General features: G+C 38.0%; 1 protein-coding gene across 5 annotated transcripts in view; it reads left to right on the forward strand.

Annotated features, from left to right (window-relative positions):
* Positions 1-22,553, forward strand: part of OSBPL6 (oxysterol binding protein like 6) — a 105,423-nt gene that overhangs the window by 35,995 nt on the left and 46,875 nt on the right. For all 5 annotated transcript variants that reach the window (XM_074911571.1, XM_074911574.1, XM_074911572.1 and 2 more), the window contains exon 2: positions 13,223-13,460. In XM_074911571.1, the coding sequence (XP_074767672.1) occupies positions 13,359-13,460 (102 nt within the window). In that variant the 5' untranslated portion in view covers positions 13,223-13,358. The remainder of the gene's footprint in view (positions 1-13,222; positions 13,461-22,553) is intronic.

A 22,553-nucleotide genomic window follows, 5' to 3' on the forward strand; every position in this document is an offset into this window, starting at 1 on the left:
CACTGTTTTTTGTCAGTGCAGCTGAATGTTAATTCATTAGTATTTCAAAAGTAGGAAGAACTAAGCATATCTAACTATTGATGGTGTAGGACTTAGCATTGAGTGTTTAGTGTGATGATAGGAAATAGTATGTATTTCACTCATGGAATAGAGTCAAGAAATAACCAGCTGTGTATTAGGAGAAGAGGGGTTTTTTTGGGTTGTTGTTGGTTTTTTGTTACTGATGGGCTCTGTCAGGAAACTACTTTTGAGCAACTTGCCCATTCTTGTGCTCAGTTTAATTCCAGTCAGCGTATCTTAGACTTTGCAGGAACTTCAAAAGCGGTTATTCCATCTCATGGTCTTTTCAGCCTTGCTTGTGATTCCTAATGTTTTTGTAAAGTGCTGGAGAGATTTTTGGCATTTTTTTGACATGAGCAATAGTAGTCTATTTTTCTTTTCTATCTTTTTAATGAAGCCATCATTTATTGAGGTGCAAAGAAATTCCGATAGTAATGAGATTTAAAAAATGACTTTATGACATGCTCCTGCTCTTTCATGGAAACTTATGATTTAAACATATGTGTCAGTAAGACAGATTTCTTTAAAGCACTAAGAAAAACAAATAACAGCAGTGATCAGAATATATATTTCTCTAAACTTGAAGAACATTTAACATTGTTCCATACAAAAGATCAGGCTTTATAAATGCCTAGTGACAAGTGAGGATAAAATTGGAGAACCAAAGGTGGAGAGATTAATGGGGTGCATCAAAGATCAGGATTAAGAAAAAAAAAATGTTATTCCTTTTAGTTTATTCCTCTTTTTCTTGGTTGATTTGATTTTTTTTGTTCGTTGGTTGGTTTCAACTCTGGGAAGGGAGAGCCTGGAGTCTTACCATGAAATAGGCCATTAGACTGGCCTGAATGAATTCCTACTTCCAAATCAGCAGTGATGGCTGAGCTTTGGAATATATTAAAAAAAGCATAGTTAAAAATTCCAATCTTAATCTGAAAATGTCTTCTCATAGCATTACAAACACCTATTGTAATCCTCAGTGTATTTTATCATGTTTATTTATCTTCACCATTATAAATCTGTGCCTATTTCTAATCCACATATATTTCTCTTTTTATCCCATTAGATTTTGTTATACCTTTGAGAAGAATCCTAATAATAAATTCCTTCACCCCCATGTAGTGATCTATAGACTGTCATCCAGTGACCCTTCAGTTTTTTCTTTGAGAAACTAAATAGATTGACCTCTATAAATCTTTTATTAGTAGTGATGTTTTTCAATCTTGTCGTCATGCTCATGGTTCTCTCTTGAACCCATTTGTGAATGTCTTTGAAATGTTGGCAGCAGAACTGGACACAGTGATTTAGTAGCAGCCACGGAGGTAATACAGCCTCCCTATTCCTTCTTAATATTTCCGAGATTATATATAAACTATTAACTATATTATCCTTTGCAGCTGTGAATCCACCATGACACTTCTGTTTGTCAAGCTAATCGCTTCCAAGAATAAAACTGCATCCTATTTTTTGTTCCTGGATGTGGAACCATTTGGCAACCCAAAAAATAGGTTTGGTGGAAGCTCTGACTAATCTACCAGTTTTGTGTCTCCCATCTCTGTTCTCTGTGACCTGAGCAAACTCCATCAACTGCGGTCTTGCATTTGTTCCCATAAATACATTACATTTATATTGAGACAGCACTGATTTTTTCAATGACATCCTCCCTACTATTTCATGGTAATTCCGTTCAAAATTCACGATCAATAAAATAAGTAGTCCTTAATTTACTCTGAATCAAAATTTTACTTGTTATATTTGAAATGTATAGCAAAAATGTAATGTTTATGTAGTAGTGGAATTAAAACATGCAGGGAAACAAGAGATAGATTAATTAAAGAAGGGCAGTAAAATGCAGCCAGACATGGATTTCATGGGCCACAAGTACCTTTTAGGCTCCTGTGCCCTGGAGGATTAATTCCATTTTTCTATAAACATTTTGGAATGCTTTTATCAGGGAAATTAGGTTCTTTGCTTTAGAACATTGTCCAGTTGAGACTCTAATTAAAAAGCAATTTAAGAGTCTTTAGGCTTCTAATCTATTTTTCCTTTGTTCAAGTTGCCCATTGGTAAAGAAAAAAATCATTATTAATATAAGAAAAAAACCCCTTGTTTCTCTTTTTTAAAGAGCTTGTTGAAAATTGTGAGGGTTTTTCTTATTAAAAATAATCAGGCTACATGGAAATTTTTTATTCTTTAAAGCATTTCCTGAGTTTTGATTACAATTTTCAATTATTTTTTTTCAAGAATTAAAAACTGTTATTTGAAAAAAAATTTGATGGAAACAAAAATCCCCCAGCAATGTTTTCAGTTTAAAACAGGGATGCAGGAATGGAATAGTGTATGTTGGGTTTTTTTGTTGTTGTTGTTTTTTAAAAAAAAAGTGTCCTAGACTTATGTTAGTCTAGAAAGGATGATGATGTACACCAGTTACTTTTTCATGTTTAATGTTTAATGGGTATATATTGTGTATTTGTATTTATGTATTTGTAAATATGTCTATATGCTTAACCCTCTGCTCACAGCAGTCTGTTACAAATGCATACAAACGTGTTGATATGCTGCCTCTGTAGTGTGTAAAAAATTTCCATGCAAATCAATAGTATTCTATTACTGTGATAGCCTGAGGAACACAGAACAACAAAGACATCCTAATGAAAATCCAAAGGCATCCTGATGGATATCCTAGGGTCACTTCAGCTATCGAGGCAATCCTCAGACTGCAAATGAGTTGAGGGCTTATTTTGAAATTATTATCTAAACTGAAGGTTTGGACATACTGGAACTCCACTAATTACCATGTATGCTTTGGGGCTTCTGGAAGAGTGGAAAACTCTGCTTAGTCGTGTAGGCAAGCAGAAAATAGGAAAAGCAGATGTTGTACTGATTGCTTCTTGTCTGAATCTGATTATCTGTTTTTTGACCTCATCCATGTATTTGATGAAGTCTGTCATAATTTTGTGTTTTACAGAGATATATGCCTACACAAGTAACTTTTTAAAATATTGTTTTTACTTTTTATATTACTGAGCCATACTTGGACTAGCCACTCAGGGAAAAAAAAAAAAAATAAAGATACCTCACCATTAAAGAAATAATAGCAGGTATAAATTATTGGGGGTCAGTATCTTGTGTTAAGGATGATATGAAAATAAGAGTGTCTCAGTCTCTCTTGTGGAATATGCTGTTTAAGCTGTAGAGACTATGTACAGAAGTAGACGTTCTTAAAAGCAAAAACCCCACAATATTGCCTGCTCCCCCCCCCCCCCCCCCCCCCCCGTACCCCTTAACCCAAGCCTAAGGCCTTTAAAAACCACTGCATTTCATCAACTTAGTTATTGTTTTGGGAAACACCATGTTAATTAATTTCAATTTATTTGATAACTCTTCCAACAAATGCTTATGGGAGGCTGTCAATTGTAGGGCTATAAAACATGACATCTAAGAAATATTTTTTTTCCCCATTACTTTTGCTGCATTATTGACTATCAGTCAAGGAGAAGTGGTAGCCTAAGTAAGAATAGTGTAATAGGTTTAGTCTTTGCTCTTAGTGACATTGTGTCTTAGCCAATTAATTATCTAATCTTGCAAGAGTTTACAGGAAATTGCATGTGTAAAATGGATAAGTACTACTTTTGTCTATCATCATGTGAAATAAGACATAAAATAGCAAGGCTTTGGGGTTTTTTATGGTGTTTAGTGGTTGAATTGCTACAATGTATGTCTAGTTACATATCTAGCTAAATTAGCAAAGTAATCAATGAGGTGAAGGAGGTGAGTGCCCACATCAAACCACTCTGTCAGCTTTGCAAGCAAAGACGGGATCTCAGAGTATTGTTGAAGCCCAGCAGTGGAGTGGTTGTGGGAGGTGGTTGTAGGAGTGGTTGATGAATACATCCCCCGATCACCCACACTGGAGAGGCTGCTGGTCAATACCACGATCTCGGGCAGGTCATCATCGCTGCTGCACTTGGTCAGTGCAATTTGCAATTTACATGATCACAGAATCATTTTGGTTGGAAAAAACCTTTAAGATTATCAAGTCCAACCATAAACCTAACACTGCCAGGTCCACTACTAAACCATGTCCCTAGGTGCCACGTCTACATATATTTTAAATACCTCCAGGGACGGTGACTCAACCACTTCCCTGGGCAGCCTGTTCCAATGCTTGACAACCCTTTTGGTGAAGACATTTTTCCTAATATCCAATCTAAACCTCGCCTGACTCAACTTGAGGCCATTTACTATCATCCTATCACTTGTTACTTGGGAAAAGAGACTGACACCCACCTCGCTTCAACCTCCTTTCAGGCAGTTTGATGGAGCGATAAGGTCTTCCCTGAGCCTCCTTTTGTCTGGACTAAACAACCCCAGTTCCCTCAGCTGCTCCTCATAGGACTTTTTCTCTAGACTCTTCACCAGCTTCATTGCCCTTCTTTGGACATGATCCAGCAGCTCAATATCTGTCTTGTAGTGAGGGGCCCAAAACTGAACACAGTATTTGGGGTCTGGCCTCACCAGTGCCGAGCACAGGGGGACGATCCCTTCCCGAGTCCTGCTGGCCACACTATTTCTGACACAAGTCAGGATGCTGTTGGCCTTCTTGGCCACCTGGTCACACTGCCTGCTCATATTCAGCTGACTCTTGACCAACACTCGCAGGTCCTTTTCCACCAGGCAACTTTACAGCCACTCTTCTCTAAGCCTGTAGTGTTGCATACGGTTAAAGGTCTTTAGACAATATCTTAAAGGTTTTTTCCAACCTAAATGATTTTATGATCATGGAAACTGCAAATTGTGCTGACCAGGTGCAGCAGTTTGGTCTGTATCAGAGCTTCTCTCTAGGGGTAATGCTGGACTTGACTTATTTCCTACCTACAGCCAGGTTCTAAATCCTTCTGAATATGGGATAGAGTAATTTATGGCAGTGTTTAGGCACTGTATGTATTGCTGTATATAGTACCAGAATGAGAATTTGTATATGCCAGTGTTATGAATGCCTGCAATTAGACACGTACGTTTGTTATCTGAACCTTGAATAGGCAGCTTTTGAAATACTTGAAAGGAGCAATGGTCATATGAATTCTAATATCTTCCCCTTAAAAATCATTTAGTGTTAGTAAGATTTGTCTGTTTTCCTGTTGTCCCCTTAGATCAACAGTGATGTTTTGGTATCTATCTAGGATTTAAAATTCACTGGTCAGTGGTCTAGGACATGTGATTTTTGATGACTAAATATTGTCTTGGAAGTTATTACTGGAGCAATTGTGCTGTTAAAACTGGGCTAGACAAATGTGGGAAATTTGATTTTCCTGATGGGACTAACTGGAGTTGAATTAAAAGAAAAAATGTTGCTCAATTTTTATTCCCCATTGTCAACATGCAAAACATCCATAATTTTCCTGAATCTGGAGTTGGCCCTTTATTATTTCTGACAGAAACTGCAAATATAACAAATCTTATAATGAATTGATTAAAGCCTTATCCTAAAAATTTGGTGTGCTGTTAAAATGATGTGGCTGATTCTCAGATAGCAGCTGCACAGGGATTGGTTCACTTGTTTATTAAAAAACACCAAACGAACCACAAGACAAAAAAAAAAAAAAAAAAAAAAAAGACAAATTGCTCAAATTGCTTATTTCCCGTAAGTGGTGTGTTAAATCACCGCAGCACTGCTACTGCACTGAGATGTTTTATTTCCATTATGTTCTTGTGTTTGCAACATTCATGTACAGTAGCAAAAGCGTGGTTATGATTTTCCTGCATGGAAGGTCAGCAGTAAAGGAGGGAACAGAGAGTTACATATTTTTCATAATGTGAGAAAAAAGGTTGACCTCCACTGAGTGCTCAGATATCGAATGACCATGTTATACAGCCACCAGAGCACCACAGAACACCTCCTCCCTCCCAAATGAAAAACAACCCTGTATTGATAGATCAGTGTGAAGATACTTTGCTTGAAATAATGCCAGTGACAGTCGCATATTTTTGGTTCATTTATGTCTAGGGATCCAGTTCTGCACCCTAAATAGTCTTCTCAAATTACTCCAATACTGCACAAGCTATTAAACAGTCTATAAAGCATTCTGGGCATTCTTGCAGAAAAGACTCAGAGTGAGAAACAACGTAACATTTATCACAGAAATCTGTTATTTGAATCCAGACTCCATTTGGAGTTACCTGTGAGAACTTACATTTATCTGTTGTATGACATGCAGGCTGATTTATAACTCTGAATTTATGCAAGTCATGTATTTGTACGTTTTCATCACTTCCACTATAGCTTTTTCACGAACCACACTGCAGTTTGTGCAGTTGCTCAAGCTTCGTGGAACATTTTCAGATTTTGGGAGAAGACAAGAGAATCCCTAACCAGTGTCAAGGGACTTGCTGTACGGTGGTGGCTCATGAAGTGAGATAGCCACAATATCCATGCCTCTGATACTGATAATATTAATTTCCACAGGCTGCTTCTCTCCTCTGTGTCACCCATTTATTTTGTGCAGTTTATACAGCTTGTGTTTCCCATCTTTACTCAGTTTACTCCCTGGTGTATTGTCTCATTTCATTTCTTGTGCATTTTTACCCCAATAAAAACAGTCTTTCTCCATTCCATTGCTCACTTTTTAAAATATATATTTTTATTTTAAATTTTAGCCAGTAACGTAAAAGTATTAAATTTTAAAATTAAATTTCAAATAATGACAATCTGTGTACCTCCAGATATAATGTAGTTTGTTCAGTGAAGAAAATAAAGAGTAATAAATTTTTATATGGAGAGTCAGTGTTGTCTTCAGTATTTTTATACTACTGAATAGTCCAGTCTATAGAATTCCCAGGAAATACTTTTAAGAGATGTTGAATCAAATGTATTATTGTAACCTGGGATAGAAAGTGATGAGAAATGGGTAAGTAGCTCTCAGTGCTTCCTTGTCTTTCAAACTATTTAGTGTAACATTGATATAAAAAATAAACAGTCTATATCTTGGTACTGAATTGGTCATGTTTTGATGCATCTGAAATAATTTTTGTTTCAGATAATAGAAGGCAGGATTTCTGGGTTAACATAATACCTCTGGTGTAAAAACCAGTGGTTTCTGATAGGAAAATTACATGCTTTATTTTTCATTTATTTATTTATTTAGACAGAAAAGGATTAAAAGAGACTGTAACCCTTTGTGGATGGAAAGGAAATGAAGAATGACTTTGTTTTTGAGACTTATTTAATACTTGATATAAAACACCAGGGGAAAAAACCCTAAATTGCAACACTAACGAATTTAGAATAAACAAGGAAAAAATAATTGTGTATAAAAGGTGTTCAAATCTGAGATTGAAGTACAGAAAGCGTGGAGAAGAGGGAGTTACTAGGTTTCCACTTTTTTCTTCAGGCCTGGACAAGCTGTAAGAATTGAGATCAAGCACAAAAACGATATTGGGAAAACCCCACCTTGATGTCAAAGCCTAGCTTGAAAAAGAAACAGCAGGGGTGAACTGTAAGAATGGGGTGGAATAGTTCTCACCTATGAAAGAAGTATTCAATGCCACATATTTAAGAAAGAATAAAGTATTTCTTAACTACTTGGTAAAGAATCTTTAGTATATTTCTTAAATAATTTCTTACTGTAGTTTCTGTACAGTAATTTTGTATTCCTTTATGAATAGGATTAGATATAGTTGTTTTACCTCACCTGGAGGATCTTACAATCATGGCACATGGTTTTATTCTATATGCATCAGAGTTAAATGACCTCACTGCATGTTCTGCTTACAAGACACTCTCTCCTTGACTTTGGACAGACCTTTCTATATGCATCATCTTACATTAAAAAACCAAAAAGGTAAGTAACTTAGAGAATGTACTGAAGATCCAGTAAATAATTTTTATGATTACTAAATTACAAGTGATAATTTAAATCCAAAATAGTTGAGATGGCAATGAAAAAAGTTGAAGACAAAACTCCCAGCTGGGCCACCGATGCTCGTGATGACCAAAATCTCTCTGTAGTGTCTGGTTTTCGTGTTCCGGGAAGTCTATCTCTTCTTGTATGCTGGAAGCAATGAATATATTTTCTGCCTTGGAAACTCATGGCAAAGCAGCTTTTCAGGCAAGCCAATGCGTGATCACATTTGATGGGATGAATCAATTTAGCATCCTAAACTGACAGGTGGTTTTGAGCATTCATGAGGGATTTTAGTTGGTGTGATGCAAAATACAGCCTACAGGTCAATGATATTTGGATAAGCAGCAATTAATAACCAATGGCCTATATCATTCCCCTCGTTTATGCCAAATAATGCCATTCTTTCTGTGTTGTCTGACAGAAATAAATTAAGATACTTTAAGGTTGAAGACATATTTTCTGTGATATAAAGGGATGATAAAATTGGCCTCATACAATGAGCCAGATGTTGAGGTCTCAGTCAGGAAACCGTATCAGAACAAATGCACAATTACTCGGGGGACATCCCCCCCCTCCCCCCCCCCCCCCCCCCCCCGATAATTTTGAATGTGTTTATAGATTTTAGATTATTTTCTAGAAATATTCTACCATGGTCTATGGCTTGCTTCTGTTCCCACTGAAGTCAGTAGCAAAATTCCCAGTAACTGATGGAAAAAGCCCATGAAAAATGTCTTGAAAGCATTAATTTTGGTAAATTGAACTTGTTGACCAAGAACTTAGATTTATAATTGTTTGCTTCAATCTGCTGTCTCTTTACATCAATTTCCCTAAATTTATTCCTTCCTACATGCTCTAAAAAGATGTGTTACCTAAATTTTAAGCCAAAATTGGATATAGAGACACAGAATCTAAATTTAGTATGCAAGAACAGTAACAAAAAGTTCAGTGCTAGCTCTTGCTAGTTTGCATTCATATTTTTTGTTGTGCTTACGTGGTTTTCTCAAATATCCCACTTGCCTTTTTTGACACTTAAGCTTGAACTATTTATCAGAAATTTCTTTGTATAAGTAATAGTAATCTTGTATTGAAGTTATTGTTGTTGTTAAATAGGGCAAGAAGAAATGTTTGCTTTTTGTAGTGTGAAGGGAGGTGGTTTATTTTTTTTGGGAGACTGCTATCAATAAATAAGTGTGGTTTGAGCAAGTTGTTTGTAAGGTTCAGCTCTTAATGCTTGGGGAATGCCACAGGACCACTGTGTAGTTTGGCTCAAGTGTAAGCCGCTATTTTATTTTTTTAAATACCTTTCAGAAGAAAAAGCCCACCCTCCACAGTATCTCAAACCTGGCAACTATTTGCAGAATGTTTTTTCTTGTGCACTGGTTGCTAGCATTGTGTCTGCTTCTTTCTTACAACAGCATCTACACTTCCCGAGAACCTTAAAAACACACTTGAAGTGACAGATCATTGTCCTCCTGTGCCAATACTTAAATATGAATTTTTCCATATGAGTCAACTGAGTTAAGATCAGATATTTTCAAAAGGGTTTGGTTTTCATTTGCACAAAGGCTGCTCTGCTAAAAAATTTTCAGTGACCTCATAGCTGAAAGTGACTGAAAGTTTGTCCTTTTAGCTGCTAAATAACTCAACTGTTCTGCACAGCTTTGTGAACTGGGATATAATTTTTGTATTCTAATTTTTGTAATTTGATTTTTGATTTGTATGAAAATTGCAGAGACCTTGAGATGTCACTGTTGGTACACCTGCCCCGATCCAAAGTCAGGGGAGGTTTCGATACGATCCCAAGAGAGTGTACCCAAAATAGGTTTTTATTATTAAAAAGATTAAGAGGGGTAGCGATAGGACAGAATAGAAGGAAAAGGCAGAAATAAAGCAAGGATATGGGATAGGGCGGCAAGAATAGTCACCACCATGGATCCAGCGGCATCCCGTTGGTTCTCAGCCTTCAGTTCTTCTGTGGTGGATGCACACAGATCAGGCTTCGATGGTAGATGCACAAAGAGCAAGATTTTCTGCTTCCTTTTTAAGTTCATCGTACCAGCTGATCTGATCAGCATATCTGCTTGCCTTTAGTTTTTTTTTCCTCTGGTTCCACAGGTTTTGTTGCATCTGGCTTCTGGGTAGAAACGTTTGCCTCTTATCAATTCATCAGCAATGCAGGCATGGGGTCTGGCCTACACAAGAGCCACAAATGGCTCCAGGATGGGGCCAGCTCAGTCCATGTCTGCCCCTGTGAGGCTTATGTAAAGCGTCCGGACAATGCAACCGCAAGAAGTGGGGGGGTGCATCCTTCAATACACTCCCATTTCTCTGGGCAGCATTCCCCACACCAAATCACTGGCCGCAGCAGCTTCTCCTGGAGGTTTGCACAGACACAAGCAAGCTTTGAGACAGGCATATGACATTTCAGTCTCTCACAACACCTCTTTGGTTAAAATTTGCCTGAAGCATTTGTGAGATATAGAAATTCTATTAAACTAGGTCAGCAGTCCCTGGTATGCTAGGATAGAAGCATAAGCCTTTCTTTGGGTGCAAATTTATTGTGTTTTTGCGATGAAGTTCTGAAACAAATGTGCTATGCAGCTTGTTTCTTTCTTCCTGCAACCTCTGTCTTCTTGTAGCTGGCACTTAGCAGCTCCAGCATAGCCCATCTTCTTAAGCTTCTTCTAGCAGGAACTTGTCATTCTGAAAAGAACAGAGAATTTGAAAAGGTGTTCAGACTATGTGGGCAGCTTTCAATGGTGGAACAGCCATGTCCTCCCAGCCATGCCACTGAGATGCTGTGTGGGCTCTGTGGGTATTATGTGGGATCTGTAATTCTATGGGAGACTCCTTGGTGGAGATGGAAGCTCATCTGTAAGATATGGATGAGATTTGTACTTGTAAAGTGCTGATAACTAATAAAGTGAAATCATTCCACTTTCCATAGCACAGCAAGCAAAAAAGCTGTCTGTCAGTTATGAGTCATCATAGATCTCAGCTCCAGAAGAAGGGTGTGTGTTAGGGTGCAGTATTTGGAAGCTGGTGGCTGCAAGTCACAATGTAATTAATTATTTAGCTACCTCTGAGTATCTGAGTTCAGGATGATATTCTTGCATGGATATCTGTTCTGAGTGGAGAAGCTAGAGCTCTGTCTTCAGTACGTCATCATTTCTTGAGCTTGCAGTCATGTTTGAGTGTCAGTTAATGTATTTTTGTCCTGATATAACATGGTGCAGGACAGCACCTTTCTCCGCACCCATCTAAAGCTAGCTGTGCTATGCTGACCCTTGGTGTGCTGTCATCACAGTGTACGTGAAAGGGCACCATTTCAAAATTAGAGAGGGGGTGGTGAAGATGGTAGATGCTAACTTCAAGCAGACGACATCATTCAGGCAATGATTATATCCAAGGTTAATGGAAGATCAGACAATATCTATTAGCTGAAGCAAGATCAAAGTAATCTGTTAAACATTGAGAACTATAACGGTTCCTGAACTGTCATGATGTGCTGGTGATGTACTTGCAACATTTTGATAGTGTTTGACAGGTATTGTTTGACTATTATTGACATAAATATCCTCTGTGCTGCTCTATCTATTTTTCTGTTCTTGGTTGGAAATTAAAGGTTTGGGTGGAGAGAAGTGAGAGAAAGCATCTAATACTTGCAAAGAGGTAATAAACATAGCAGTGGCTGAGTAGACAGTAAAGGGAATGGCACCTGCAACTATGGTGAGTTAGCCCTGGCAAGCAGCCAAATGTCCACCCATCGGCTCACTCCTCCTGCCTCAGCAGCATGGGGGGAGAAAATAGGATGAGAAAGCTTGTGGGTTGAGATAGACAGGGAAACTACTTATCAATTACTGTTGCGGGCAAAACTCAGCTTAGGGAAAATTAATTTATTGCCAATTAAAATAGATTTGAGTATTGAGAAATGAAAGACATTAAAACAACACTTTTCCTTGCATTTTTCCCAGGTTCAACTTTACTCCTTCATTCCTGACACCTTCAGTCTCCCCCTGCCCTGAGTGGCGTGGGGTGGGTGGTGGCTGTGCTCAGTACATAGAAGATTTTTTTTGCCATTCCTACCTCCTCACATTTTTTCCCCTGCTCTGATGTGGGTTCCCCACAGGCTGCAGTCCTTCAGGGAAAAAGCTACTCAGCATGGCTGCTCCATGGGCCACAGTTCTTTCAGGACTATCTACCCCATCCCCGGGCTGCAGGGCAGTCTCTGCTCTGGGCCTGGGGCACCTCTCCTCCCCCTGCTTCTTCGACCGTGGTATTCATATGGTTGGCTCTCACTTGTTTTCTTCTTCCTCCTCTGCCTTTATGGTGTTTTCTGCCCTTTCTTAAATACCTTTTCACTGACAGGTTCAGCTCTGCTCTGCAGTGGTGCTGTTGTGGAGCTGGCTGGAACTGTCTGTGTCCATCTTGGGGCAGCTCTGGCTTCCCCTCATAGAGGCCGCTCACCCCCGCAGCCCCCCCACTGCCAGACCTGAGCACGCACAGACCTGAGCATCAACATGGCAGCCCACAGTATCTGAGTTAGGCCCTGGGTGGCTCCTGCCTTCATCAGTACTTTTTTTTTTAAATTATTTTTTGTACCTGGGATTCAACAAATATATTGGTTTGGTCCACATGAGAAGATTAATAGCCCCTGGCCAACTTTCACGGGTTGAAAGTGTTTTCTGTTCAAAACATTTTCTATTTTCTTTCAGAAGTCTTTGAGAGTAAGACATGAGTGTGTGTTGAGCTCTGCACCATCTGAAAGGTGCTGATTCATGAAAATGGATTGTCTACCCCTTCAGTGAGGCTACCATCTTTGAAAGAAGGACCTGCTTTTAAAAACCAGCTTGCAGAGTCTTTAATCTAACTGCAGGATTTTTAAGAAGTACTGATTATAATGTGGTGTTCAGTGGTATTCATGTTGTACGGGAAGTCCTAAGGAGTTGTTTGATAATGTTATGATACTGCGCAAGATGGGATAATGATCCCTTGTCAAGGATTTGTAAACTTTGCCTGAGAATTACTGTAAATTCCTTAAACCTTTCTGTAGGGGTTTCTGAAATAATGTAATACCACTTTCATTTCTGTGAGAATGCAGAACAATGTATTTGTGTTTGTACCGGGTAGTTGTTAGTAGGGCAAGTAAAAACTGGGAGCTCTGATTAAATAGTGACTGTCAACAGATTTCTTTGCTGCAGAGCTATTTTGAAGTGAGGGTGTATTCATTCACTCTTTCTCTCACATTTTTCTTTATTAAGGTGCAGTTCAGCTGAGACTGAATTCATCTTTGGCTGTCCATAAACTCTGAAACAGAAGGATGCAGAAGACTATCCCTTGCCTTTTTGTACATGAGTGATAAGAGCACAAGATCATTACTACAGGTTTGCTGCAAAGATGAGTTCAGAGGAGAAGAGTATATCTCCAGCTCACAAAACATCCACTCCATCTCATAGAAGTGCCTCCTCTTCATCGTCATCTCAGAGGGACAGGAGGCAGGTAAGGAAAAGATGTAGATGTTTATAACATCTGGTGAAATGATTCATTTATTCCAGTAATGGGGCCATTAGTTCTCAGTAACTCTAAATTCACTTGTTTATAGCACCGGATGATATCACTATAGCCAAGAACTGTTGATTTTTAAATATATTTTTTTTCCACTTTCTAAAGTGGTTTGGAAAAGATTCATAAGCAATGTGGGCACTATGTGTAGCACTGGAACAAGAGGGATATAATTACATGGAGGAGTAGGAAACATACTCTGAAGGCTTTTGGGAAGTGGTTTCTTTGGCAGCATGAACCTATAGTCACTTCAAATTGTTTTGTGTCCTTTATGAATATCTGTTTTTGTAAATCTACTACAGAGATGTGTTATCTTTTTGCAAGGTGATATTTCAATTCAATTTAAATACCATACTGTTCATCCTTTATGGAAGCACCTAACATTTTAAATATTATTTGGTTTATTGAAAATTTACACTGATTGTCCCACATCATATAGTACTAGTCCGGTTATGTTAGATTTTATTTTCAAGAGACCCTTGTATATGTGGATGTAATACATGTAATACATGTAATACTTTTCTTCAGGATCCCTTTGAGATGAGGGCTGTATTATTTCCCCTCAAAACTTAGGTATTCCTGTGTCTTTTTGAGGGCTGGGTGTACGGTCTGGCCCCAGCATCAGTGGGAGCACTTCAGAAAGTATCAGAGTTACTCACTGGATTTCAGATAGGTTGTTACATATATAATTACAAATGCAAAGGTTGATACTGAAATTTGATTAGAAGTATACTTTAAAACTTTGATCCATGGAAACCTTGAACACTTAATCAGCTTCTGAGTTAAACATCATCATGTGTAAAAAGAAATGTACAAAACGTAAGAATATAATAAGTTTACAACTTTAAATATTGTGAAAATACTTTCATTAATGCAATACTTGTTTCTTTTCAGCTTGACAAGGAAAAGAGGCAGGAAAAGAATTGAATGCAATCACAGCAAACAATTATTTACTTGAATGACTGTAGCTTAATAACATTTTTCCAGCTACTTGTATGCCAGCTGTGACACTATTTTCTCAGCTGCTGCAGTAGGGTTTTTTTTTCTCTACCTGATTTATAAAAATTTTGAAAACTCAGAATTTTGGTGAAAACTGTAACGTTTACAGATATGAATTTAAATAGTCTCACCATAAGGTATGTTTAAAATGTTAAACTGGGAGAAGAATTCTGATGTGTGTTTGATAACAGATAGGAAATGTCTCTGGAATTTTAAAAATAATTTCCACTGCTTTTCAGTGAAGTCAAAAATGATGTTCTTACAGGTGATATAAATTTTCCCTTTAATGCTGTACAGGATTTGGGATGGCTGTACTCAGTTAAGTTCTGGTTAGCATATGATCTCCTCTTAATTTTTCATTAGTTCCATCTGGAGGAAGAATTTTGACATCTTTTGTTTAAAGCATCAGTATATTTTATCCTCTCCCTCATTTAAGCCCAAAGAAGGTGAATGCAAGACTTGTAGGAGCTTCTGAGCTCAGCTAAGAGCATATCCTCTGAGTTCTATTTGTAATTACGTAGTTTGGTATGATCAGGCAAGTGAGAATGAAAAAAATTACCTTTTGGGAATACATTTTACCATAAGTCTAATGGCTACCATATCTGTTACCATAGCAACAGGGTAGAGCAAGGTATACCTGTCATCATAATGAAATGGATGCTTAACTTTAAGTCCATATTTGGTCACTGAAACATGAAGCATGATTTTAAAATTATGCTGAAGAGGTCAATGGTGTGATGCATCCAGAGCTCTCTTGGATTCAATAATGTGTGATGAAGCTTAACAAGTATATTTAGGCATGTAAATGTGACTGGAAAGTCTAAGGTGAGGCATTAATTTTTTGGCCTTAGTGCTTTCAGTGTTAAAGGCAGAGAAATATCCAGGAGAATGAATGGATGGGCAATTTCTTATGAAGTGAAACTGAGCTCTGGTGTGCATACAGCATGCGGTGCAATTGTACTACATCCAGGGAAATAAAAATACGAATGTTTCCTTTGTTAACATAGTCACAGTAAATCAACCAGCTTCATCGTAGCATCTACTATAACAACTGTATTTCTAATTTATTTCCTTGCTTTTGGCATTCTTTGTATATGTTTTGTTTTTTTATAGGCTTTCCCCCAAATGCAATGATAGCTAGGGGGTAGGGGATTTTGGTGGGGGGGCTGTTGGGGGCTTGAAAATTCTGTCTTGCTGCCTCCTTGGACTCTTCATAGCAGCTAGGAGAAAAGCACCCTTCCTGAAGGGCTAATATGTATGGATATGGAAAGTGATATGATGGGATGAAGTGTCAGTGTAGTTTTCATTGTCATCTGTGAGGATAACACTTGATATTTCTAGATGGTTAACGACTGAAATCTTCTCATCATATAATTCTTGTCAAAGTCATACCAGCAATTATAGAACAGTTTCCCAATAAATTATGGCGCAGGAGGCTGAATGACTGTGAACATGACTATGATAAATCATTTAAGGGAGATGGAAAATGTCGTGCTGTATATAATGCTGGCATTTTAATGTAGCTTTCTTACATGTGCAATATACATCACCTAAGAGAATTAGCAGTCAGCAAAAGCTTTGACATTGCCAATTTGCAGGTCCATGACTAAGTAATTGATAAATGAACAGACTACTCAAGCCAGCAATAACCAAAAAACTGGGTTCAGATATTCATCCTTGTAGGAACTTTATTGTCATTCATTTTCATCAAAATCATGGTTAATTTGGGCTATTCAATAGAAGGCAGCCCATGACCAACCTGTTTTGTTTAATCCCTGAACTGAGCAGGTGGCAGGGCAGTTGTGATGTCTTTGATAAGGAATATTTTAGAATGGAGCAGCAGCGGTTTTTCTTACTGTGGAGCTGTTGCAGGGTGTAGAACCACTGTCAATTCCACTGTCAGGGGATCTCCCTAAGAAAACTGAGTCCCCATACAAAGGTGAGCATAAAAACTGCAATTCTGACAGCCTTTTTTGTGGGGCATGCTGGAAAGGAAGATTCTTGTTTTTCATGCCTCATGAAACTCTGAAAAGGCTAGTTATATTCTATTGTACAACAGAAAGGAGGAAAACTAACACTGGTTTTAGAAAGTACAGCTGAATATGATAAAATCATATGTTGTATATTCAGTTTGATGGGTAAGTTCTTTATAAATACTCATAATTTATTTATTGACTAAGTATGCAAGTCATGCTGCAGAGTGTAATACGTTATATATTCTCTGCAGGGCATGGGTAGTAATATTGTGCTGAGAAGGCAGAAAGAAGTAAATACATTACAGGGTTAACAATTTGCAGTTTAGTAAATGGGGGCCTGACCCTAGGCTATTAAACAGAGGGAGTGATGCCCAAGGAGAGTAACAATGAAACTGTGAACAAAGGAGAGATTTTTGACATTTCTGACCATCATATAAATGGTAGCTAATACACCATGTGAAGTGGATTTAGCAATGTCTGCTATTTCAAATGAGGATTTATCTTCTAATGTTTCAGTTTTGGTTTTGGTCTTTTAGGGGGGAGGGATGATCAACTGTTATCTCTTTCGGTTACTCTTTGTCAGATTGCTGTTTCAATAAATCCTTGGTTCTTTTCCCACACAGCAAACACAAAAGGAGGAAAGCTTTTAGTCCTACTGCATTTAGCCTTGTGTGGTCACCTTTCTAGTAGGAGAGCATTCAGATTTCAAATGACCATTGTCTTTCAGCCGTATGTAAAGGGTAAAAGATTGGGGCTTTGAAGGAAAAAAAAAAAAGAAAAAAAAAAAAAAAAAAAAAAAGAAAGATTTTCCAGAGCAGCAATCATCTGCTTTTCAGATTTTAATCTGCGATGGTTTTTTTTCTTTCTGTAAGAGCAATATTGACTAATAGGAGAAGGGGTGTACTCAAGGGATGCAGAAAGGGCTGAGTTTGGGCTGAAGATATTTACTCGGCCTTGAAGTTTAGGAGCAGAGTGTGATTCCAAAGACAAGTCTCTGTGTAGAGATGGACAAAGCAACACACACACACTCACATGGGTGAACAAGCAGCTAGGTTTTTTTATTACTAAAAGCATGCATTTTTATATATTTCAGGTGCCAGAGTGTTACAATATAATTGGTCAAAAAGTTGTTTTTAACATTCTCATTGGATAACCTTTATCAGTTTCCTCCCTGCTTGCTTCATCCTGTAGTCAGCAGCTCCTTGAAAGTTATTTGCTTTAAGCATAGCTTCCTTATCTCAAGGGTACACCGGAATCTTGTCAAGGTCAAACTCTTCTTCAATTAGGTTACTGGCAGACCAGCTGCCTTCCCCAACAGTTTTGGTCTTCACTAGAGGTCTGTGCTGGTTAGCTTTCTGTAACCACTACATTTTAATTGTCAAAATAGTCTCCTGAAAGAAGTGTTTCCCAAGGTGAATGTTCTGTAGATATAAAGGCTCTAATGATGACGGAAGGATTAAGTAATTTGACTGCAGCAACCTTAACCAAACCTTAGTTTATAGAGTAACTGAAAGACTATTGAAAAGTTATTGCAGTAGGTGAATCTGTGGGTGAAATGTATGATACCTGAAAAAAAAGGGCTGATAATTGTTGTTTGTGTATAGGGATGCAGTAGAAATCTAGGCTTCACGGTTCTATGCACTGTTTCAAGCACATAATAAAAGGCAGTTGATAGCATAAAGTGCCGATTAGATGAGATGGCCATAGACTGGGAGGAGAAAAAGAGAGAGTTGACTTATCTGTTGTCTCTCTCATCAACTAATGATAAAGCAAAATAGGAAGAGATATGCATAATAAGAAAATAACATGGGTTCTGTGTCAATGCTGGAGTTTCATGTTTTCAGCTAACATTAAGAAGAGTAAAAGCAGAATTATGAAGGGAAGTTCCTTGGCTAAGAAAACTGCCATCGAGTTTTTCCCAGGAGATAATAAGCTGCAAATTTTTCATGGGTGTACTCAAGGGACCATCAGGTTCTGTGAAGCTTAGTTCACATGGGCAGTTTGCATGCCACAGCAAGAGGGTGGTGCAGGAGGGCGAAGAAAGAAGTGCCAGGGGTGAAGTGCTCAGCTGTGCAGTGCAGAAAGCAAAAGGTACTTAATTTAGAGAGTGAAACTCTTGATCAGGAAATAAAGGTTAAAGAAATGAGTAGGGTAGAGAGAATGGGGTAGGCCAAATGTTTCCTTAAGGTTGTAGGACATGAAAGTAAAAAGCAAGGACTGGTTTATGGGGAGAACAACTGGCTGGAAAAGTAAGGGCAGAGTAGAGAGAAGGAAAGCGAGGGGAGAGGCGCTTTTTTTTTGTGATCAGGAGTATCTGGGAGAGCTGGTTGATGTGTAGAAGGGAAAAAAAAAGTCACAATCTCTCATTGTAACTGCTTGATGTTTAAGAAGCTCTTCCTGTGTGGTTATTCTAAGCAATAGCAGATTCACTTTTTATCTGTCCCACAGAAAAGTGGTCAAGTATTTGAGACTGAAGCTACTTAATGCAAAATGCCGAGGCTTAAAATGAGAGACCTGCTGTTGCTCTTGCTTTGGCTTGGGTTGCTGCTACGCCTTTCCTGGCAGCTCAACAGAGAGTAACAGAGCAGTGGCAGTGGGAAGGCTCATGGCAGGAGCAGTTGTATAGCAGCAGCCACTAGTGCTTTTCCCTTGGTAGGCCAGGTTGGCAGGGTAAGGTCCATCATATACACGGATCTATCTTACCTGCCAGAAATTCAAGTCCTTTGGAAGAGTCTCTCTCTTTTAATTGTCCTATTTAGCATTTTTGGTGCTTTTTCTGTGAGACTGAGAACACTTAGATGTGTGAGGGTTTGTGAAGGGATAGATGGGAGTGTTCATGCTCATGTAGTTTAATTTTTTTGTTTTAATATATTGAGATACCTCAAAGTGAACTTTCTCTTTGTTTATGTCCAGTTACAATCAGTGACACAGCATCAAGGATGCTTTTGTGGTTTCATTATAGATTTCTGCCTCGTAAACAATGACAGTATAATCGATTGAATTTTTACCATGCCAACCTATCTGTCCAGTGTGCCTTAGAGAGTGTTGCTCATACAAGACTGCAGTATAATATAATATAATGTAATATATTCCATGTGGAAGAGAAATATGAGGACATTTATATCCCTTCTTTGTTCTTAAATTGAATAGCAACCTGCACGCTCACTCACTGTTGACAGCCTGATGTGACGTCTGGGAAAAAATTCTTGGTAGTTAGCTGGAAGTTTCACTTGTTTCTATCTCTATGACTTTAAAAGAAAGGAAGGTGAGGATGGACAGTTGTCTAGTGGTTAAGGTACAGACCTGAGACCATGGAGCCTTTGCTCTGTAGAAAAGCATAAACTTAAGAACATATTTACTTCTCAGTTTGTGAGAATTATTTCAATAATAATTATTAATCTCTCTGAGAGTTTCAAACTGAAGATGCTACTAAATGCCAAGTACTGTTCTTACAGTGATATAATTCTCTTTTGCTCTCTTTCCTAATTAACTCTCTTTACTTAATACAGTTGAAGCAGCATTAGAGAAGGAAGTGTTAAATAAGTACTTTAAAGGCAACAACTCACTGGAGCAAGCAAATATTCTGAGGGAGCCAAAGAGTGAAGTGACAAAATTGTTAATAAATGCATGCAATTATTCTTTAAATTGGTTACCTCCTCCTACTCCAATATTTTTTTTGATAATTCTGTGTCTTTAAGAGTCTGAAAATGTTGCTTAGGTTCAGGAGGTAGTGGGTCTTACTTCAGTATCTGAAAAAAAGTCTGAAACTCTTAACAGAGTAACTTAAGAAGCCGTAGGACACACATATGAATGTAACATTAAATTCAATGCCATAGCACTTGTCTTAAATGAAATCATAAATCTCAGGCCTGTTAGATTTCTTTTCATCACTCAAGTGGATAACAGTGAACTAGATGATGAGTGAACATCTACGTGTGGCACAGTCAGACCTTCAGGAGAAGGTAAGGACTTTCAGAGGAAAGCTCTCTGGACTAAGGATTTGTCCAGGGATGGGTAGGAAGCTGCGTAAGACTTGGAGGGAACTGATACAGATTGACCCCAGGAGTGAGGCAGGCTCCTTCTGCGCACTGATGCCCATGGGTACATTGAAGGTATGAGGCATTCCTCCTCTGGCACTGGGAGTCCTTGGGGTTAGGGCTGCTGGCATGCATTGGCAGCAACACACACCCAGGAGCCCAGTTCAGGTTGGATGCATCAGGATCACTGCCTGTATTTTGTGAAGCCAGCCTGCAGGCATGCAGCAGATGTCCCTCATCTTGTGCCTGTATTTCTGTCTAGAATTTACACTATAGATACGTGGTGACTAGAAGTGTGCATGTGCACTGGATGGGCCCACTCCAATCAATAGATATTTGGATCATGAATGCCTCCGACCTTGGTAATACCTATAGTGGTTTCGAGACAAGATCTCTAAATAGGGGGAGATTACCCCTGATTAATAGGGGGAGAAACTGCCTCTTTCTAAGAAAGACTTGTCCTTAAAGCTCTTGAAGAAATAAAATGGTCTGGAGCAGTCAAGGAGAGACAGATAGCTTGGTCTATAAGGCAAGCCAGTACGATGTCTGAAAGACCTGTGAGAAAAAAAAAAGGTTGTACAGGAGACTTGATTGAGTTCTTGACAGTAATAGTGTGCGTGCCAAGCTGGCCCATGGGGCCATGTGTACATATTCTCTGAGCTTCATAAACATTGCTATCTGAGTTCTCTTACCTCTAGGAATGCTTTACATACTGCATGGAGAATGCTGAAGTGCAAATATGTGCTATGAAGAAAGATTTCTTATTTTAAACTGTGTCAGTTTGATTAGAAGTGGTGTATGTAGCTATCTTCTATTACAAAACTCGGGAAATTGCTCACATAAAAGCTTAATGACCCATGCAAATTATAACAGATAATGTAAAGTGGTGTTTTCAGAATATGGTCACAGTTGCATTCCTCCCATCTCATCTTTTCTCCTCTGCCATGCATTCATGTTCATACCTACATAAGCATGTTTTACTTTCCTTGAGAACATAAACTAAAAGGTTGGCTTGTATTTTTTAAAAAAATGAATATTCATATAATTCAAGAATCCTCAAACACTGATTAATATTATCATAATATGCATAATATCATAAATATCATAATATTTTCTAACTGCAATTCGACCCAAAATGGGCTGTCTGGGATCTGTGAGGAATGTGTGTACACACAGACACATACATGAATTCATAGAGAAGAAGTGCAACACTTCCGAAGTGTCAGTTAGGATTTCTTGGAAACAAATGAGGGGGGAAGAAAAAGAAGCATGAGCTTCCTTTCATTTCCTCAGTGGACAGAAAAGACACAAAAGTGAAAAGAAGAGGGAGGATGATGGCAGGTGTGATATGAAGGCTTCTGTTTTCAAGACACTTATGCGTGATTGGAATTATCCCCATTCAAGACATACAAATGTATTAGGCAGAATAAATGTTTGACTTAGTAAAGCTATTTGCTGTTCTGATATTTCTTTTTCTTTATTAAATACTTTATCCTGGAATTGAAGATGAAGCTGTTACATCCAAACGTTTTTTTTTTTCCCCAGTAGAAATAAAGTTCATGAAAAAAAAAAAATATTAAAAGTTTTTCAAAACCTCTTTTTTCCTAGCTCCTGTATTTTTGTACTATATATATTAAAGTTTAAAGTATACTGAGAAACTATAAGTGGGTAGCTTGCACAAAGATGTGAAACAGAGCCCCAGGAAAAAAAAAGGCGCTTTTTTTTTTTGTCTATGATTTGTGTTAATTTAGACTCCCTTGCAACCATGCATTAGAGTGAAAGCAGCATATATTTTCTGAAGAAGGCCATTCAACATGTCTAGAATGCTTGCGTTAGTTAGCAAATTAACATCTCATGGAATGGGTTTTTTTTGTGTCTTTAATTTTATTTTTCCTTCTTTTTTTAAAAAAACCCGACATCATCACTATTAAAATGAATCACTAGACTATTTAGCAAAAAATCAGTCCTTTTGATTATGATTATTCAATAGTCATAAAAATACTTTGTATCATTAGCAA

The sequence above is a fragment of the Athene noctua genome, chromosome 7 (assembly GCF_965140245.1).
Source record: "Athene noctua chromosome 7, bAthNoc1.hap1.1, whole genome shotgun sequence".
In the NCBI taxonomy this organism is placed as follows: domain Eukaryota; kingdom Metazoa; phylum Chordata; class Aves; order Strigiformes; family Strigidae; genus Athene; species Athene noctua.